We start from the raw sequence: 18,746 nt of genomic DNA, 5'->3' as shown, positions 1-18,746 counted from the left end.
CATCTGCTCAACACAGCATCGGCTCAACCCCCAGGATCCCCCTTTTCCCAGACATGGCTAACCCACACATAGCTAGACGCAGGAGGGTCCAATCATGTGCTCGGGTATGTGGTGTCACAACACGCCAAATGCCTGCTGCTATCACAGCTATAGTGAACACCCATGTTTTTACTGCAGCAGTAACAGATGATGCCACCATTTCATTGCAGCAGAACAGAAACTTTTTGAATGGCCTCATGGCATGCAACACCCAGTTTGGCAATACTGTGGACAAAACTGGTGAGTTATGCCTGAAAAATGTGGAATTAAAAAAAAATCTCGCTATGGAATGCAAACCTCTCTGCAAAATTTGAGTGCAACAAGCTAGTGGTCTATCAGAAACAACTCATATACACCTGGCACTCTTATTTATGTGACACTTAGCAGTTCCACAAAACGTTAAGTTGGGATTCAAATAAAAGACTGCAGAGGAAGATTACCTAGCCCTTCTTCAGAAATAAAACTAAAAAAAAGAAATTTCAGCAGAGACACTTAATTACAACTGCTTATGTGTAGGACTGTGAAAGCCTTATACCATTTGTAGACCTCAGAATGTCATGAACATGCTCATTTTGTACACTCATGATGTGGCGCCACCTTCTCCTCAGTGGCTGTGCCCAATGACGCACGCACTAGGCCACACCTTTAGTCAACCAGAACTATGCAGCTGTTGTGGCATCGAGGAAGCATGCTCATCTCGCACCCCGCAGGCCCAGGTTTGATTCCCACTCAGACTAAAATGTACTAAATTTTCTTTCCGAAGCCATTATTTTACTGTGTCTACAGGAATCTGCCTGAGAAATTCAATCCATCACGTCAATCTGAGCTTTTTTGATGTGTTTTTACTCTATGCACCGTCAGCCATTTTTGGTACCATCTTTTGGTCACACCGACTGCGACGGATTTTCACGTAATGGGGAATATAATGCTTTCGCATTAAAATGGTGCGAGTGTAATGTACCAAAACTGCAGAGTGGCTTGTGACGGTAGCAGCGGTGGATGGCTCCATGTTAATTTTAACACCACGTTTTTTTTTTAATGTGCACCTAAATCTAACTACACAAGCGTTTCGTCATTTTGACCCCGCTCCCTTGTAATGCGGCCACCGTGGCTGGGAGTCGGACTCACGACTTTGCACTCAGCAGCATAAAAAGACCACAGCTCAGTGACTGCAGCTGGTGGAGAAAGAAAACATCGTAGCTAAAGGAAAAACTTCCCAATCTGAGGAGTCAACCTGCCACTACTACTGCTTTACCGATGCAGTCCCCACGCAAAGTGACCTTGTAAAGAGGCTAGTAAATTAGTGTGCAAGGGCGAATTAACGAACAACTTGAAGTGATAGAATGCTTGTTAAACAAATGCCAAGAAGACATTTGCCACATTAAATGTTTACTGAATCACATTAAGTTGTAAGAACTCTACCATATGTTTCTTGCACATAAAAGGATGATAAGGGTGATGATTGGGAAACATAAGATACTTTGATTTCATACGATAAAGATCTTTACATCAGGGTGCAAGAGCACCTCTCCTCTGGACTGTTGCGTGCAAGTACAAAAGCATGCATTGCTGCTCCTGTAGTGCTACTGCGGGAAAACCATGCATAAATGCAACAGTCGAGAAGGCATTTAAATGACAGCCAGGGAGCTTTCATTCGAAAGGTCGTACCTAGTGTGGAAATGCCAGATCAGGCATCATCAACATAAGCGTGACATGACGACACAGGGCTAAACTTGCCGACATCACACAGCAATAAGGCTGCATGGCACTGCTTTTATTTTGGGGGGGGGGGGTTATGTGCCAAAACCACTTTCTGATTATGAGGCACGCCGTAGTGGAGGACTCTGGAAATTTCGACCACCTGGAGTTCTTTAACGTGCACCTAAATCTAAGTACATGGGTGTTTTCGCATTTCGCCCCCATCGAAGTGCGGCCAGTGTGGCCGGGATTCGATCCCGCGACCTTGTACGCCATAGCCATAACACAATAGCCACTGAGCAACCACGGCGGGTTGCATGGCACTGCTTGTAAGAAAAGTAATGACAATCAGAAGTGCAATGCGTGCTCCTTTTGGCTGTTATCACATGTGGCAACCCATCTATTGCAGGAATGGAGCAAGTCGGTGCATCCTGACGCATCTGCCTCCTGGGTACCTGTCACGGTGCGGCATTATTCGATTCGGCAAAGCACTGATCGATGGGTGCCAAAAGGTCGTAGTAATAGGAACCGTGCTTGGAAGAAGTATTCACCGGTGGCACATTCCCTGCATATTCACTGCGTATTCACTGCACGCTTGGAAGAAATATTCAAGCTATTAAACTGGGAAGGTTTAGGGGTAAGGATCGACGGCGAATACCTCAGCAACCTTCGGTTTGCTGATGACATTGTTCTATTCAGCAACACTGCAGACGAGTTACAACAAATGATTGAGGACCTTAACAGGGAGAGTGCAAGAGTGGGGTTGAAGATTAATATGCAGAAGACAAAGATAATGATGAATAACCGGGCAAGGGTACAAGAGTTCAGCATCGCAAGTGGATCGCAAGTCAGCCTCTAGAGTCTGTGAAGGAGTACGTTCACCTAGGTCAACTAATCACAGCGAACCCAGACTATGAGAAGGAAATTCACAGAAGAATAAAAATGGGTTGGATCGCATATGGCAGACATCGTGAGCTCCTGACTGGAAGCTTACCGTTATCATAGGAAAGGAAGGTATACAATCAGTGCATTTTACTGGTGCTGACATATGGTTTTAGACAGACTTGGAGACTGACAAAGAAGCCTGAGAACAAGTTAAGGACCGTGCAAAGAGCGATGGAACGAAGAATGCTGGGCATAACTTTAAGAGACAGAAAGAGAGCAGTTTGGATCAGAGAGCAAACGGGTATAGACGATATTCTAATTGACATCAAGAGAAAAAAAATGGTGCTGGGCAGGTCATGCAATGCGCAGATTAGATAACCGTTGGACCATTAGGGTGACAGAACGGGTACCAAGAGAAGGGAAGCGCAATAGAGGATGGCAGAAGACTAGGTGGTGCGACGAAATTAGGAAATTTGCAGGTGCTAGGTGGAATTGGTTGACGCAGAACAGGGGTAATTGGAGATCGCAGGGAGAGGCCTTCGTCCTGCAGTGGACATAAAATTGGCTGATGATGATGAATAGGAACCGATGAGAATAACGGTTACTGCCGGCCGCTCGGGCAAGCGGCCGAAAGAAGAAGGCAGGTTTAGAGATTATTGTCTTTCTGTCGTTGACGCGACCATGACGCCCTAACAGCTTTTTGTAGGAATCCCTGTGCCGTCGGCGCAACCGTGATGCCCCGGTGGCTTTTTGTAGGAACCCCTGCGTATTCTCTGCCCCCCGTGTGCATTGAGAAGCTTGCTAAGAAGACAGGGGTGCAATACTCTGAAATATGTGGTGTCTCGGTGCAATCCTGTGTCCATGAATTGCTGACAGTGTATGTGTGCCAACAGCGCCGCATGGCCGGCTGCCGTCGTTTCTCCTGTGTTTGTGAACAGACAATGGAGGGCCATCACGACTCAAGGGTGTGCATGTGTGGTTCAATACAAGTGCGCGACCTCCAAAAGCAGGGGGAATCACCCGTTCCCTCACCCCTAAGTAAAATGGGCATGGCCAAGACCTTGAGAGGAGCCGGCATAGAAGTGCGTGTACTTGATTGGATTGTCACCAATATCTGCCATTCCCCAACACAGGGTACTAGGGAAAGGAAAAGTTATTTAAACGCAGGTTTTCGACCAAGCTAAGCAGTCTAGAAGCTGAGCCTACAATCTTGCTGAAAAGCGTCAAAGAGCTAGTGCCATCCAGTATTGCCTGGGCCACCTAGCTACGTCTGAACTGCAAGTTACTAGTTGGCATAAGAGATGACAAACTAATGTCTGCAACGAAGCTCACGGTAGTTCCCCGCAAGTTAGCTCAACCTGCTCGAGGGATGACGTCAGACCTAGACTCCCGGGAAAACCAGCCCAGCGATCACATCCGCGGCAACAAAATCGGCTTGCCAACATCCTTTGGGTAAGCTGTGTCATCGACTACCTTCTTTATAGACTTGCTGCTGCTCTCTGGCCATACATATGCCATCATTTGTTTTCTTTTGAACTCTGTCTAGTTGACCACCGTTAAGTGTGTTTTGTGTAGTGTTATTTTCTATATTTACTGTTAACTGTTCGTTTTATTACTTTTGTCTTCATCCCTGATCTAGATTAAGTGCATGTGTGTTAGTGTTATGTTTCTTGTGTTTAGTTTAAATTGTGTGTCGTTGTCAGTCTACAAATATTTTCTCTCTCTCTTTCTTCCGACTCTGACTCCTTCACTGTGTTCGCTTGAGTACAGAATGACCAACCGACTTGTATACCCTGTTGACGACTACGTGCCGACGGCAAACGGGTGACAAGCCGTGACAGTACCAAAACTGATTTGTACAAACAAGTATTATAGTACTAATATGAAACACTGTTGCACTCGTAAATATTTTTTATGAGGGTTACAGGGCAGATTTCCACTTAACGCACACCAAAAATTTGTCAAATATGTCATGTCAGAACTCTTTAGCTTCACAAGTATGTTGAACAGATGAATGAAACTAGTCAATCATATACATGCCTCAACTCAAATAAGACTTACGATTTCTTATATAATACCACACTTCGATTTTCTGCAAGCACATTATGGCACTAATTTTTGTGCAACACCTATATAATCAAGCTCCCTACCGAAATGTTAGAAAACAATTACATTCTGATGCAATGGCAAGAGGTAAACAAGTTATCTTTGCAAAGAACGGCTTACCACTTTGGTTGCATTCTTTGGCATTGGTGAGAAGTTTGCCTGCAAAGCAAATTCCTAAAGTAAGCACAGATCGAAGGCAGCAAGCGGATGCTGCCCATGCAGCTTTGATTTGTCAGCTCCAGCCACGTTACAAATTTTGAATGGCAAAGTGCTACAGAGAATGAAAATTTTTTGAAGGTTACCTCGCTTGCAATGCTTCCAAACATGCGGTTTTATGCAAAATGACTATGACTGCAGCATTTACTCAAAAAACCTGTGTGGAAATGAATCACCTGCATTTTGTTGTAACCTAAACCAATGCTAAATTTTGCAGGTACTACTATTTTTTTTTCTACTATAACAAAAAGCAGATTAATGTAATTATTTGGTAACAACCTCTTATAGCTCATAATTAGGTTCTACAATTAAGAACGTCCTGTTATACAAGCTGCAAGAGAGTAAAGCAGACTGGAAAACGAGTGGGGTCTTAGCGCCTGAGCTTGTATTGGCAAAACAAAATATGCACGAATAGGTGCAATGCATAATGAAAAGTTACTAGTCGGATTGACATACCTATAGTGAATTCTGCAATGCTTTAGCAGATACAAAGAAGAAAAATAAAATGTCAAAGTTGCGTTACTTTGTGTCAACATTTATATTTTACTAGCGCTTAGCATAGTTGCAGTTGGACTTCTTTGCATTTTCGACAACTGTTCAGTTAAAAGGGAAGAAAAGCTGTCAACACTGAGACAAGCTGCAACGTTTTATGCGACAATGGTGGTGCCAGTAACCTTTCTATCAAACTAAGAGAGCATGCTCCGATTTGTCAAGCCTTATTGCCAAGAACATAAAGGGATCCTCATTAAGGCAAGCTTGCAGCACGTTTTGCACAACAGTATAAGCTCAGTACATGCAAACCATCCTGTTCAAACAAGATGCATACCCCCCCCCCCCCCCCCAACACACACAGTAGTAGCGGTAGATTTATAGCTTTTTCAAAGAAAAAGGAGACACTGAGTATTTTAACTGTCTTATCTCTTGGTGGGCATCCAAACTGTCGTGTGGTCAAGGAGGGTAAAAGAGACCGAGTTACAGAAAGATGCATGATGCAGGCACAACTCACCATCTGCCAAGACTAGGAGTAGAGAGACAAGGTGTGCACAAGACTTCATCCCTTTCGTTTGCTGAAACGGCTCTGGTCGAGATCAAAGGTTCGTTTCAAGTGCTCGCTTTGTATGTCCCAGGCTACAGTGCCCAGCTTCAAAGGCCTCCACAAAGGGCCTTCACCCAGTGTTGGCCCGGGTGCGCGTCTGAGAGACGGCAAATGCTCGTGGTAGTTTTGCCCCCAGACAAGAGAGCACGTAGTCATGCAAGACCAACGGACTGTTACGCCTCCGCACTCGAGTCCTGAGCAAACTGTGACCCAAGAGACTCGAATCTGTGCACAGCACCAATAGAGCAAGAAGCATTGAGGAAAGGGCAATGGAACACGCTGGTTCTTGCAAGCCACTACGTCCCAAGACCAGGGTGATAACACACTTAAAGACATAAGCAGGAGAAGCGAGAGATAGTGGGCCCCTCTTCAGAAACATGCTTTTCCTTGGCGGATATTTTGGCAGCAGTGAGTGCCACAGGCCGAGATAGCTGGCATGCGTTCTCAGGCGTTTCGAGTGTGCGATACCGACGAGCTGGGGGAGTCAACTATCACTCTTCCTTGTCCCACAGAAACAACCCGAGCGAAAAGGAGCAGTTTGTGCCAGTTGATCAAGCCATTAGTCCCATCAAGACTGGAAAATGTCATACCACATTTTGTGCCACAATGTTTGCAACAATACATTTCAAGCACAATGCTAAGGTGACTAGCACCAACATGAACAATGCATCACAAACTCATCTTAGCTGTGCCTTTTCCTTTTCTATTATTAAGTTCTTCATGGCGGCATACAAAGAGCAGGGATTGCCAAATGTCAAGGACTTTGACTGCAAGGTCATAATAAAAATTGCATTTAAGTGACTGACTGGTTGTGTCCAATGTGTTAAAGCAACACACATGCTATGAGTCACTTAATGGGAGAGCTGTGGATTACTTTTGACTGCCCGAGGCTCCATAATCTGTGCCTAAAACTGAGTACACTAGCATTTTTTTATTTTACTCCTGTTGAAATACAACCACCCTTGCTGGGAATTGAACCTTCGACCTTGTGTCGAGCAGTGCAATGCCATTTGTACTATGGGGAGTTGCACCTTGAAGGATGCACAGTCATTGTTGAGAAAAACCGCACTTACTCCATCAACATTTTTTTTTCCTTTTCCCAATTTGGACTGCCAGAAATGCTCACACTCTGCTTCAACATAAACAACACATTTATTCAGTAATGTGCAAGGTGGTCTACTTACAAGCTCCTGGAATGGGGCAGATTTGGCAAGTGTCAGATACCACAGAGTTTAGCAGATTGTTAATCCTTAAGGAAGTTTTTCTGCAAAAGAATACCTAGGAATGGAAGTTATTTACCTGTATCCGAACACGGCGGAACTAAATAGGCATTCAGCAAGAAGTATCAGGTTCACACATAATATGATAGTCCAGACAATAGCCCCAAAACAATGTATAGCTTGGTTTAAAAGTTCGAAGGTCACTTTGAGTACTACCACTGCTGCTTCAGTGATCTGTACTCGGTGCTGCTATCACTGCTAGCATTGATAAAGCAAAAAAATATAGAGAGAGTTCTTACTCTAGGGAGTGTCATCAGTACTAAAGAAGTCTGCCTGCATGATGCACACACATTTCCATCACTTGACGGTGGCATTTAAAGGCTAGCTGCACTGAAATTTCAGACAGTGTAAAAGGCCTAGGTTTAAATAATGTACAAAATTGTACAGAAGCTCCTCCGCAAAATTTCATTTGAAATGCGAATAAATAAATAAATAAATAAATAAATAAAATGCATAAGAAATGACACAGGCCCCAGAACATTGAGAACCAACATGACTTCTCGGCTAGAAATTCGAGACCAAGAGCACCCACGGCACGCTTAAAATCTCAGAACTAATGTGCTGGGGCTTGCGCCGTATGCACTAACTGCTAGGTGCATGCGTCATCTGCTTAGGTGCTATGTAAAGGCTGTTAATGAAAAAAAAAACCAGACAGTCAACAGCCTTGGTGCTTTGCAAAGACTGTTTCAGTCATACATAAGGTGTTCCAGCTAACATTAGCCAAGCTGTTCCACAAACAAAACAATGTCGCAGTTTTGCCCGAAAGGCGAAGCATCGATTGCGATAGCAAATTAGTGGACAGCTATTCGAAGTAAGGATAGTAGTTTTATCAGCCATATAAAATTGTAAATGTAGGCATACTTACTAAATTAACAAGCATAGTGTCACATGCGTACAAGCAAACATGAAGACATCGCACTCAATGACTGCGGAAACTCGCTGTCAAAACGCTGGAGCGAGTAAGTGCCGCAGAAAAAGCAAGTGAATTGACCTTCATGCTGCCGCTAACATCAATACGAACTAAGCCGTGAAAATGCAGAGCGTGGTGGACTCCATACCCGTCACAGATGGCTTTGAAGATACAGCGGCACGGGCGGGTGTGTGCAGCTGGGCCCCCAAAAGTAAAAGAACACACTCAACCTCCCCCTCAAGCTTAGCATGCGATGGAAGACAGAGTGCTTCCTCCCATTTTCCTCCGATTGAGCCACGATCGCTGGCTCACTCTTGCACACTTTCACTCTTGCACATAAAGCGTACGGCATGAGGCAATTATTTTATTGCCCTTGGACTTTATACAAAACCTCACGATGATGCCCGCGGCAGAAATGTGCCTACAGTGTCTATATAATTGCTATCGCAATAAAGAAAGAAAAGAATAGATTTAAGAAACACAGTGAAAGATATGATTTTAAGACATACAGTGTTGGGTCATCAGACCTCTGACAACTGATTACTACAGATCTTGTAATTGCACCTCACGCCATGTTTTCTTATTATTTTTAAAATTATTAATATATGCTTGCTTAATATTTTTTATCACCACAAAGTGAAATTTCATTGCAGTTGGCCTTTCAACATTTGACGGGAATTGGACCCTGTAAAACATAGTGGACAGAGCGCACACCAAAACAAACATTAGAAGAAAGCATAAAAATGTGCCAAAGCATTTTGAAAGCAATCATTGAGAGCACGAAATGCCGTATAAATAGCTGTGCGTGTGTGCACACACAGTACAATGCAGGAGTGGCACAAAGCTAAAGCGAACACAAGGGTTTAGCAACCAACTAAAACATTTAATATGACCTCAATTCTAGATGTGCAAATGGCACAAATACGAACAAGGACAGGCAAAACAAATAAACACAGTGCAACAACGATTTATTCCAGAATTAGAATAAAGTGAATTCACTGTGTGAAGTCAGCACTGTGTTCATGTTCCGTCTGTCTGTTTTTGCTCTGTTAGTATGCCCATAATGTATTACCAACAAGTTCAAGTCGTAATACCGTCAACATCACATTCTTTGCACATGGTGGCTTTCTTTAAAATGATAAAGACTAGCATACAGATGAATGTTGCTGTTTCTTTTAGAGAGCTGCATACCTGAGCAACCTCCACCTACTATGCGAAAAACAAGTACATGAAATAATAAATACGACACAAAGCTGCCAGCACATATCGCACATTTCACAACGTACTTTCTTAATGCAAAATGATGTGATGCACTACATCAGGCCATTTCTACCCCAGAATGAAATGTGCCAAGTGTGTGCTGCTTTATAGTTAGCAGAGTAATGAGGGCACATTTAACCTTGTATAGGTGCAAAAGTGTACACAGAGCCATTATGTAATACTCATAAGAAATGCAAGATGTAGATCTGTGCCTGCGACAACGAATCCTACAGAAACAATTTTTCTGGTGATTTTGTGGGAATGTAGAGAACCACCACGGAACACGTTGCAATCGAGACCAGTGCCAGGGCAACAAGACGTAATGCATTTGAGCAGTGCACAATGACCCTTGTGTGCCTGGCAAAGTACAAGGGACACTAAAGGTTAATGTTAAGTCAATGTGGACTGTTGAAATACCATCCCTGAATCCTTGAAACGCTTGTTTCATGCGAAGAAGATACTTATTTTAAGAGAAAATGCGTTCCGAAGCGTCCGCGTACTTCTAGCGCAGTTCGAATCGCCCGCCCTCCGATCGAGGAGTGGTGACGTCATGGTCTCATAGTGACGTTGCGCCGTAACGGCGCCCGTAGACGGCGCTACGGCTTTTATGCGCAAAACGCGAACGCGCGGCCAGAAACAGAGCCCAGACAAAGCCGACAGTCCGCCATTTCTTTTTGCCTCATCAATAAATGTTTATTCCTCCTCCTCCAGCGCGAAAGCGGAACTACACTGCAGCGGAACTGGCGGAAGGGGAAGCGCGCCATAGAGAAAGAAATTGAGCGCGCGACGATAAGGACGCTCGTTGCAATGGACGACCCTGACAACGACAAATTGGTTCGCGATGCTGGGCTCGCGCTGCCGGCGTCGTTACGTACTACGACGACGGCAACTGTATGTCAGGGCTGTACATATTCGGACATTTGTAGCTTTTCCTTGGCGAAACCAAATACCGCACTCACCGCTCCGTCTTCGACCTGCAGTTCTTGCGCTTCGGAGAATGCAGGAAAGACCGACGGAACAGCGCTACGGGAGAGCATTGCTTTGAAAGGCACTCCACACGACTTCAGTAAGGCGGCGTTGAACTCGTAATCCTATGGACGAAAGTTCAGCGAGCGCACTATGCGACTTTTGGGCTCTTTGCCAATGCGCCGAGGCAGAGGTACGGCACTTAACCACTTCTAACGGAGGTTCACTCGTTGGCACACAGCGATAAGTAACGTTGGATTCGCCGCTGCAACTGCCCTTGGCCAAGTTCCGCGCACCGTTCGCGCATACCACGACATCACATGGACGTGGCATTCTCGCTGCTTGTTCCAAATGCAAGTTTCGCGAGTCTGCAGAACAAGCGCAGCACGACGCGATAACGAAACAACTGAAACTCCAAAACGCACGCGAGTCGAGCGAAAAACGAAACCTTTCGACCACCCATACTACCGAAGGGTAACGTCAAAATGTTATTTTTTCTTAGAATCGAACATAAGTAGACAACTAGCATTTTCTTCCGTCTCGTACCTTTTTAATACGAGTAATTGAGTACCAGTGACATAAATTGTGATGAGGAGTGCCTTCGTCATCGGACTAGTAACGGAATGTTGCTGGGGGGGTCACAAATCGTGTCACGCATTTACCTAAAGCTCCGTTCGGGATTATTAGACGTTCCAGAGCATTGCGTTATCACCTTAACTTGACTTCATGGTAACCTTTAGTGTCCCTTTCAGGAGGCGCCCGAGGCCGACAAGCCTCATCGTTAACCACAGTGACCAGGCTTAGCGCGAGTGAGAACACGAGGTAGAAGACACAAGACACCCGAACAGCTTATCTTCACATCAAGTGGTAGGATGTACTACAAGTGTCTCCTTGAGAGCCACAATGGATGGAATGGCAGCGACTACGCACACTAGCTAAAGCACCAACACAGCCTGGAGCATCTTCTGTCCCAGCTGGCTGAGGACCTATGCCACTGCAGATTTCACTGCACTGTTTCAGGGATGTTGACACGGGTTTATCTTTGGCTTTCAGCTGGAATCGAATCTGCTGCGCAGGTCAGCAGCGCAGTGCTAGTGCATCATGCACGTCTTGCGGCGACTCCGTTTAGTCTACAGCAATAAGCTTGCGTATGGCTGCTTTTCAAAGTAGCGATACAATTTCGATGAGAACAGCAGACTTCGGAAGTTCGTCATGTGCATGTCCGGCACATAGTGCTCCCGCGTGTTCCTGACTGGCAAAAGTGGTCTGCACTTCCTGTACACGTTGACTACGGCCGAGCGCTCGGGAACAAGGACGTTGTTCTCAACGGGATGATTCGGGCTTCTCAGAGCGGCCACTACACTTTTGGTAAAGCCGGTGGCGACAAGGAACACCTTGTGCTTTTCCGACAGTCGATGGTACTTGACCTTACGCTGGGTCACAAAACGTATTTGCAGCGAGCTCGCCACAATGTCGTCCGAGAATTCGTCGCAGAAGTAGTGCGTGTGAAAAAGCACCAATGGTGTGCTCGTTCTGTTGTCGGATGTATGTAAGGAGTAAAGCCCGCGCGCCAGCTGGTTCAAGTCCTTTGCTGCAGCCAGCGAGACGAACTGGTTCATCTCCAGGAACAAAGCGCTGCGGGCCCGCTTTTTGGTTCGCAAGAGGCAGTCTGCGATGCGCGCCGACTCGGACACGTTTGCGAACCGCCGGGGCAAGTTCCACGGTAACAGTTTCACGCTGGCCAAGGTGCGTCCGGGAACTGCGGCGAGTAGCCTCTTGGCGTCCGGCAGCGAGTCCGCGTCGTAGAAGACGAAGTCGTCGACCCCGATGTGGCGGTGGTAGACGGCGAACTCGACCAGTGTCAGCGGCGTCACCGTCGAGCCGAGCGGAGGAACGCAGACGCTGAAGTTTCGCGTCGCGTTCGCGGAGGCCGGCAGGCGCCGCGTCGACTCCAAGGGGACGACCTGCGAATCGTCGGTGCGGCCAGATGCAGAGGTCCACGAGAAGGAGACAGCGACGGGCTCGATGGAAATGTCACGGACGGCGCACTCCAAGACAACGGCCGACGTCGAGTCGTGCTCGCCGGCGGCAGCTGCGCTCAGCGTTGTGACCGCGAAGGTGTCCGCTCGGACGTGGTGCACGGCGTCAAACCACAGCAAGCACTTCAGGTCGGCCGGTAGGTCCCTCTCGACAAGGGCCACGATTCGCGACACGTTCGCTCCGTCCTCGGCAACGTCCCAGTACGCCGAGTAGACGAAGAGCGACCAGCTTTCCGAGGCGGAGACCTCGCGCCAGACCGGGAACACAACGTGCGTCAGGGCGCCGCCAGAGTCGAGCTGGGAGCGTCGCAGGAGCTCAATCTGCCGGTCACACTTGACGGCGGCCTCCTTCGTCTCGAAGACGTCCATCACCTCGAGGATCACTTTCATGTTGGCGTATCGCCGCTCGCAAATGAGCAACGCGAGGACGGAGAGAATACATACGACAATGAGGGCAAGCTGCGTGTATTTCTTCATTTTTCCGCTACCTCAAAACAGCGTTACAAATATGACGCTGGCGCACTTTCTTAGGCCATCGGAATTGCGCGAGGCTCCTTACCAAGGGGTTAAACCGCTACGGGGTGTCCCACCGTGAGACGCCCTATATCCGCGACTTTGATACGTTCGCATAATGCGCTCAACGAACCTACGTATCGTCTGCATCAGACAACGAACGCTCGCCCCCACGCGCAGCTTGAAAAACTTGCATTAAAACCATGTTAAAACTAAAAACAAGGTATCCACATTGTTTTCACCTTGCTAAAACTCTTCACATTAAAGAAAAGAAAGGAAAGCAAAAGCTATTAGCTACTACTGTAGCCCGCCCTGGCGAGCTGGTGCTAAACCACGTTTACAACCGTTTACAACCAAGCGCTGGACCAACATACCACATAATAAACAATAAACTCAGATATACTTGTAAATACGTTGCAGCACTTTAAGAAAGAAAAAAAAAGTCTTAGAGGGTCGTATCTTTAACAGTAGACTTCCGAGTAGCGCCGTTTTTTTATTAGACAATTCGGCCGCGTTTAGTGGCCCTAGCTGCGAGCGAGAGCAGCGAAGCGATAACATTGAGCTTCGGCTTCCCCCCAAGCGGACAATCTCCGCGACGAAGAGGCAAGCGCCGCAAGCGTTCGCCAGCCTTCGAAGAACGGAACAGCCCGGGTCGCTCTCGGCCCTAAAGCCTAGGCGGCAGAAAGCGCGAGGCGAGACAGACGCCCCTGACGATGGATGTGTTCCTCATGGTGCGGCGGAAAAAAACCACCGTCTTCCTCGACGCGAAGGAGACAACCTCGGTGCGCGAGCTGAAGAAGATGATCGCCGGAATCACCAAGGTCGCGCCCGAGAACCAGGTGCTCTACAAAGACGACCAGTGCATGGACGACAACAAGGTGCTCACCGAGTACGGCCTCAACAGCAGCACGGCCAAGGCCCAAGCGCCAGCCACCGTGGGGCTCGTTTTTCGAGACCCCGACACGGGCAAGTTCGAACCGCTTGAAGTGACGCCGCTCTCGAGCCCGCCCGAGCTGCCGGACGTCATGAAACCGCCCGAATCGCAGACCCACGAACAAACGGTGGCTTGAGAAGACACAGCTGCGTTGCCGCCGACCACTTATTTGCCCCCGCCACCACTCCGAACAGCGCTTGCGGCGTTGTCGCGCTTGCCTCCCCTTTTCTTGGACCCAGAATGAGTTCTTACGCCTTTTCAACTCTTCCTTTCTCGACCACGGTTGAACCTTTCCTCTCGGCCACCCATTTCGTCCGCACCACCGCCGAGTGCCTACAGCTCTTTTGGGGACTCCGTTCTCTGCTTCGCCTCCTTTGGTTCGTCGCTCCTCGGCCGCCGCGGCTGCGGCCGTAGTGCGCTGCGTGTGTGCACCACTACTTGCATTGCCGGACTGCCATCGATTCGGAACCGAAAAAGAAAACAAAAACAGATTTGGTGGGCGACTACTACGAACTGCTGTGACGTGTGACGGTGTGAGATAAAGTGCTTTATTTAATTTTTATTATTTTCTTGCACGTCTCTAGAGAAGCGATTTGTCTGTTTTCAAGCCTCGGCTGTCACGTGGTTGCTGTTGCCAACAGCCGCCCGCGTTGTCTGGGAATGACGCTGCTTGTTTAAACTTCTTCGAGACACGGCGGGGAAGATAGGGTGAAAGGATTTCCTTTTCTTTCTTTGGCTTTTATTTTTTCACGCCTGAACCGCGACCTCTTAACGGTAACACTGCATGTTTCGTTGTGGCAAGCTCACCTCCCTGCGCCGTTTGCAATTCATTCTCAGGTTGATCGCAGCACTTGCGTAAGCGCCCGCCCTGAAAAGTTTCACCAGCTCCGTTAATTTAGGTGTGTGTTTTTTCCGGGATGACTTCACAGTTCTTACCTCCGCACCAACAGTCAGTTAAAAAGTTAGCCTCGGCACCGGATGGCAGCACTCATGTTTTGTTGTTCATATCATAAGGTTTTCTCCACATCGCCCAATTTTTTAAAATATTTTACACGAATTGTGCGAAGCTGTTCGGTGTGTTACTAGTGGAGGAATACACAACCTCCTCTTCAGGGGCTTGCATGCGAGCTAAATATAAACTATTCTTGGCACGGCTCTTGCTGCGTTTTGGCCAGGCAAAGAAGAGCAGCTTGTGGATTTACACTTGTTGAAAGGCCCGTTTAATGAGCAGGTTGACTTAAGAGTTTGCAATAATGGCATTTCATTTTTATTCTTTCACCTCGCAGCTTGTACAGCATATTAGCAAACTGACTCTCAGATACTTTTTTTTTCTCGTGGTGCAAGGACCACGCAGTATAAGCCTCAGCAGTTGACTTCTCAAGCTTTTTTTTAATTGATAAATCATTGTGAAACGTAAATGTTGCATCCTTCTTAACAGCACGACTACTCTGGTCTTTGAGATTCTGCCCCCGTCTTCACTGACACACATTATGACAGTGTTAGAGGTTTGATTGTCCCCTCATTTAAAACTTTTGTAATTTGTAACAAAGGTTAGCTTTTCACATTAGCCTTAACAATGCACTAAGCTGCACAAACTTTTGGCAGCTGCAGCACTGTTGTATGGAACGGTGCCATGCCCGTCGTTGTGATAGCTCTCGTGAATGCTTTTCATTGGAGGCTTTTGGCTCGATGTTGAGCTAGTTTCTTGACTGGCCTTTAAACAAATTGGTAGTGTTGGGAGCGGGAAGTTAAATTGGTTGTTGGCTTGTGTAGCAACTATGCTGCTCACCGTATTTCTTTTGTTTTAATAAAATGTTTAGCTAGGAGCTTTTTGTAACAACCAAGACAGTTGTGTGTGTGTGTAATGCTAGGATGAATGACACAATTTGGTGCAATTTTCTTTATTTTTGAAAGAAGAAATTTGTTGACAGCTAGTGGGAGTAGGTCAGATATTACTTTTGTTATTGATATAAACTCAAGTATTTAATAGCCTTGAGGCACATGCATTGTTCCGAATGGTAAAAAAAAAATTTGTACTTAAGGAAAATTCATTGTGTAGCAGACCCATTTGGCACATTAAAGCAGTTTGTTTTACAATTGTGCATACGTACATTGTGTAGCTCATTCTGGTGCAATTTGTCCCATTTCTTTTTCTTTGAATAGGAGGGCAGTTTAGAAAGCTGTGGCTTCGTTTGTATTTTCTGGAAAAAGGATTCCAGGGACTGGAATTTTTGCAGCTAGTGTTGGCACTTAGCGTCAGGCAACAAGATGCACTCAGTTGGGGTGAGCTTGCACATTGGGTAATGCCATCTTGTCATTTATGCCCACTCAAGAGAGTCGTCAGGTTGTAGTGAGAGAACATAACACTTTTTATAAAAGTGTGCAAGCCAAGGATTCACCTTTGCGAATAATTGTGGCCGCACTGCTCAAGAAAAAAATGTGCGATACAGTACGTGCTCAGAAATTGGCAAATGGGAAATATTCGAGAGTATAGATGAGTTGAGCGATGTACACATTAGGATTGGTGTATGGGAAGAGCAGTTTGTAAGTCTTGGTATGCAGATGTTAAATGTGCTCATGCGAGGTGTGCAATTAAAAAAAAAGGACAACAGAAAAGTGAAACATGTCTCCATTAAACGAACACCAGCGAAAAAAAGCTATCCTAGCTCTATATATAAATTATGTGCCTACAATTCGAAGAAAGCCCCTTTTACCACGAAAAAAGACTTGGTATATAAGCCAGAAAAAGATACAAAGCAAGACATTTGCTGGTGCTGCCTTGTTCCCACACCGACTAGAAATCAAGTTTGACAACATCAGCTCGGGACTAGTTAATTCATCAATGGTAAAGGTTGACTGCATTGTATTCTAAAGGAGCCAGAGGCTTAGAGTGGAGAGTTTCAAGAAGTCTACTGCACCATAATGGCCCAGGTAGAAGAGGATGCGTTGAAATCTGCAATGTTGCACTGCGGTACCGGTGTGGGAGTTTCGGCGTAAAATTATAACAAAAAGGATGTTTGGCCTTCACTTTCTCTTCCAGTAGTTTGGACAGGAAGCTGGGCTAGTTGCGTCAGAAATTCGCGTTAGAAAAAAGTTGGGCGTGCAGGCATGCACACTGTGTTGTCCATTTCCCTCTCCTTGTGTCCATGTCTGCTCGCCTAAATTTCTTCTAACATGTTAGCCTCTTATTGCAAAATTAATAAAATTAGTTTTGAACAAATACTTCACCGGTCTGAACTGACTATTTGTTTCTCTTTAGTGGTCCTAACAATATATGTCTCGGTAGAACACGGTTTACCATTGCACTCTCAAGATTCGTGTGCCCCTCCAGGGCTACCATGAAAGGTTGGTCGCTTTAATTTTTACAGGGAGGCTCTCTATGGCTAGGATCTGGAAAAAAAATGTGTCCGATATGTTCACAAAAACAAATCGTCGTGTAGGCTGATCCTGGCAATAGTGCGGAAAGGGCCCAAGCTCAATGGCAGATACCCCTGTGGGGTCGAGGACCTATAATGCGCCCTTGAGCTATCCTTTCACACGTGGGACCCAAAAAAGACCAAGGCACAAAGGTAAGAACAGACGTTGAAAAAAATCTTTTCTACAGCTTTTTCAAAAGAAACTGAAAAAGTTCCTGGTGCCAACCATGTAAACACGCTAGTGCCACTGCTCATGCGGTTGTCGTCGTCTTCTTCCACAGCTTGTTTCGTTGTGAAAAAAAAAAAAAACTATCATCATCAGCAATGGCTCGAGTGTAGTCTTCCACAGCTGGCTTCGTTGCCGCTCATCATTACAGCGTAGAATTTCTTTTCTGCCATCATAATGGGGAAGCCACGTTTACAGGGGTATGAGTCATTCGTTGTCATAAGTGACGGACATGTTTAATAACAGGTGATACGTGAGTGTGTGTGCATACCTATATTGCCACGATGACCACAGGTTAGGACAAATATGTTCATACTTTTGTCCCATATTCTGGGTCACCTCTGTGTCGTGTGCTGAACAGCTTCACTGGTCTTCCATCTTCACATAGTGGAAGGGTTCAATGTTTTTTTGGGGGGAAGGGGGTGATGGGGCAGGTGTTTAGATTGGTCTTGTCATCATGGCGAACCACTAGCTCTTTTCTACCAATTTGCAATTTCATTCAGCCGTAAGAAGGATCACATTGTGTGGCCTAAAGGGCCAAATCCTGGAAGGGCAAGTTTACGATACGCTCACACTGCATATTACACCCTCAACGTGACCCCATGTACATTATATTGCACGTTGCCTTCAATCCTGAAAATTGGCTCAGAAGCGCTTGCATAAATTATTCATCCTGGATACGTCTTGGGATACAAAGCATGCATAACTCTAGGAAAGTGGTTAAACATATATACTCAGAGGCGGAATAGAAGTGAGGCGTGCAGACAGGACACAAGAGTAGAGAAGTGGACAACACGAACGCCGTGTTGTCCCCTTAGCTGTGGCCAGTTCTACGTAGGGCAAACGGGACGATGTATCAATCAGAGGCTAATGGAGCATAAAGGTAGTTAACCGGTGGTTCGCCTTCTAATCTTTCGCTACATTGCCGAGATTGTAACTGCAAGCCAGAGTTAGATGAATGCGCGATATTGTACAGGCATAAGAATGAAGATACGCGTCTTATGGTGGAGGCATGGCATATCTATAATGGTGGAAGTGCGTGCGTGAGTCAGCCTTCGATTACTTTACATAAGGAAGAGATTAAGTGCCTCACGTAGACCAGCACGTGTACCGGATTGACATGTGGTGTTACCATTCCTGAGCATGCGCAGATGAGTTTAGT

At 46.2% G+C, this 18,746-nt stretch overlaps 3 protein-coding genes across 3 annotated transcripts in view; 1 reads left to right on the top strand and 2 right to left on the bottom strand.

Moving 5' to 3' along the window:
* LOC135912593 (uncharacterized) overlaps positions 1 to 6,740 on the bottom strand; it is a 269,120-nt gene extending 262,380 nt beyond the window's left edge. The window contains exons 1-2 of the mRNA XM_065445088.2: positions 5,951 to 6,740; positions 4,849 to 4,887 (exon numbers count right to left, since the gene is read on the bottom strand). Coding sequence (XP_065301160.2) covers positions 4,849 to 4,887; positions 5,951 to 5,999 — 88 coding nt within the window. The 5' untranslated portion in view covers positions 6,000 to 6,740. The remainder of the gene's footprint in view (positions 1 to 4,848; positions 4,888 to 5,950) is intronic.
* Positions 6,741 to 7,173: 433 nt separating this feature from the next.
* Positions 7,174 to 13,287, bottom strand: LOC135912591 (uncharacterized). Its single transcript, XM_065445085.2, has one exon. It carries the CDS (start codon positions 12,970 to 12,972, stop codon positions 11,587 to 11,589), a length of 1,386 nt encoding a protein of 461 aa, XP_065301157.2. The 5' UTR covers positions 12,973 to 13,287; the 3' UTR covers positions 7,174 to 11,586.
* A 288-nt stretch (positions 13,288 to 13,575) lies between these two features.
* EloB (elongin B) lies at positions 13,576 to 16,044 on the top strand. Its single transcript, XM_065445087.2, has one exon. The coding sequence runs from the start codon at positions 13,722 to 13,724 to the stop codon at positions 14,076 to 14,078; it is 357 nt and encodes a 118-aa protein (XP_065301159.1). The 5' UTR covers positions 13,576 to 13,721; the 3' UTR covers positions 14,079 to 16,044.
* Positions 16,045 to 18,746: the final 2,702 nt, after the last annotated feature.

The sequence above is a fragment of the Dermacentor albipictus genome, chromosome 9 (assembly GCF_038994185.2).
Source record: "Dermacentor albipictus isolate Rhodes 1998 colony chromosome 9, USDA_Dalb.pri_finalv2, whole genome shotgun sequence".
Taxonomy (NCBI): domain Eukaryota; kingdom Metazoa; phylum Arthropoda; class Arachnida; order Ixodida; family Ixodidae; genus Dermacentor; species Dermacentor albipictus.
This window is presented reverse-complemented; position numbering and strand designations above follow the sequence as displayed.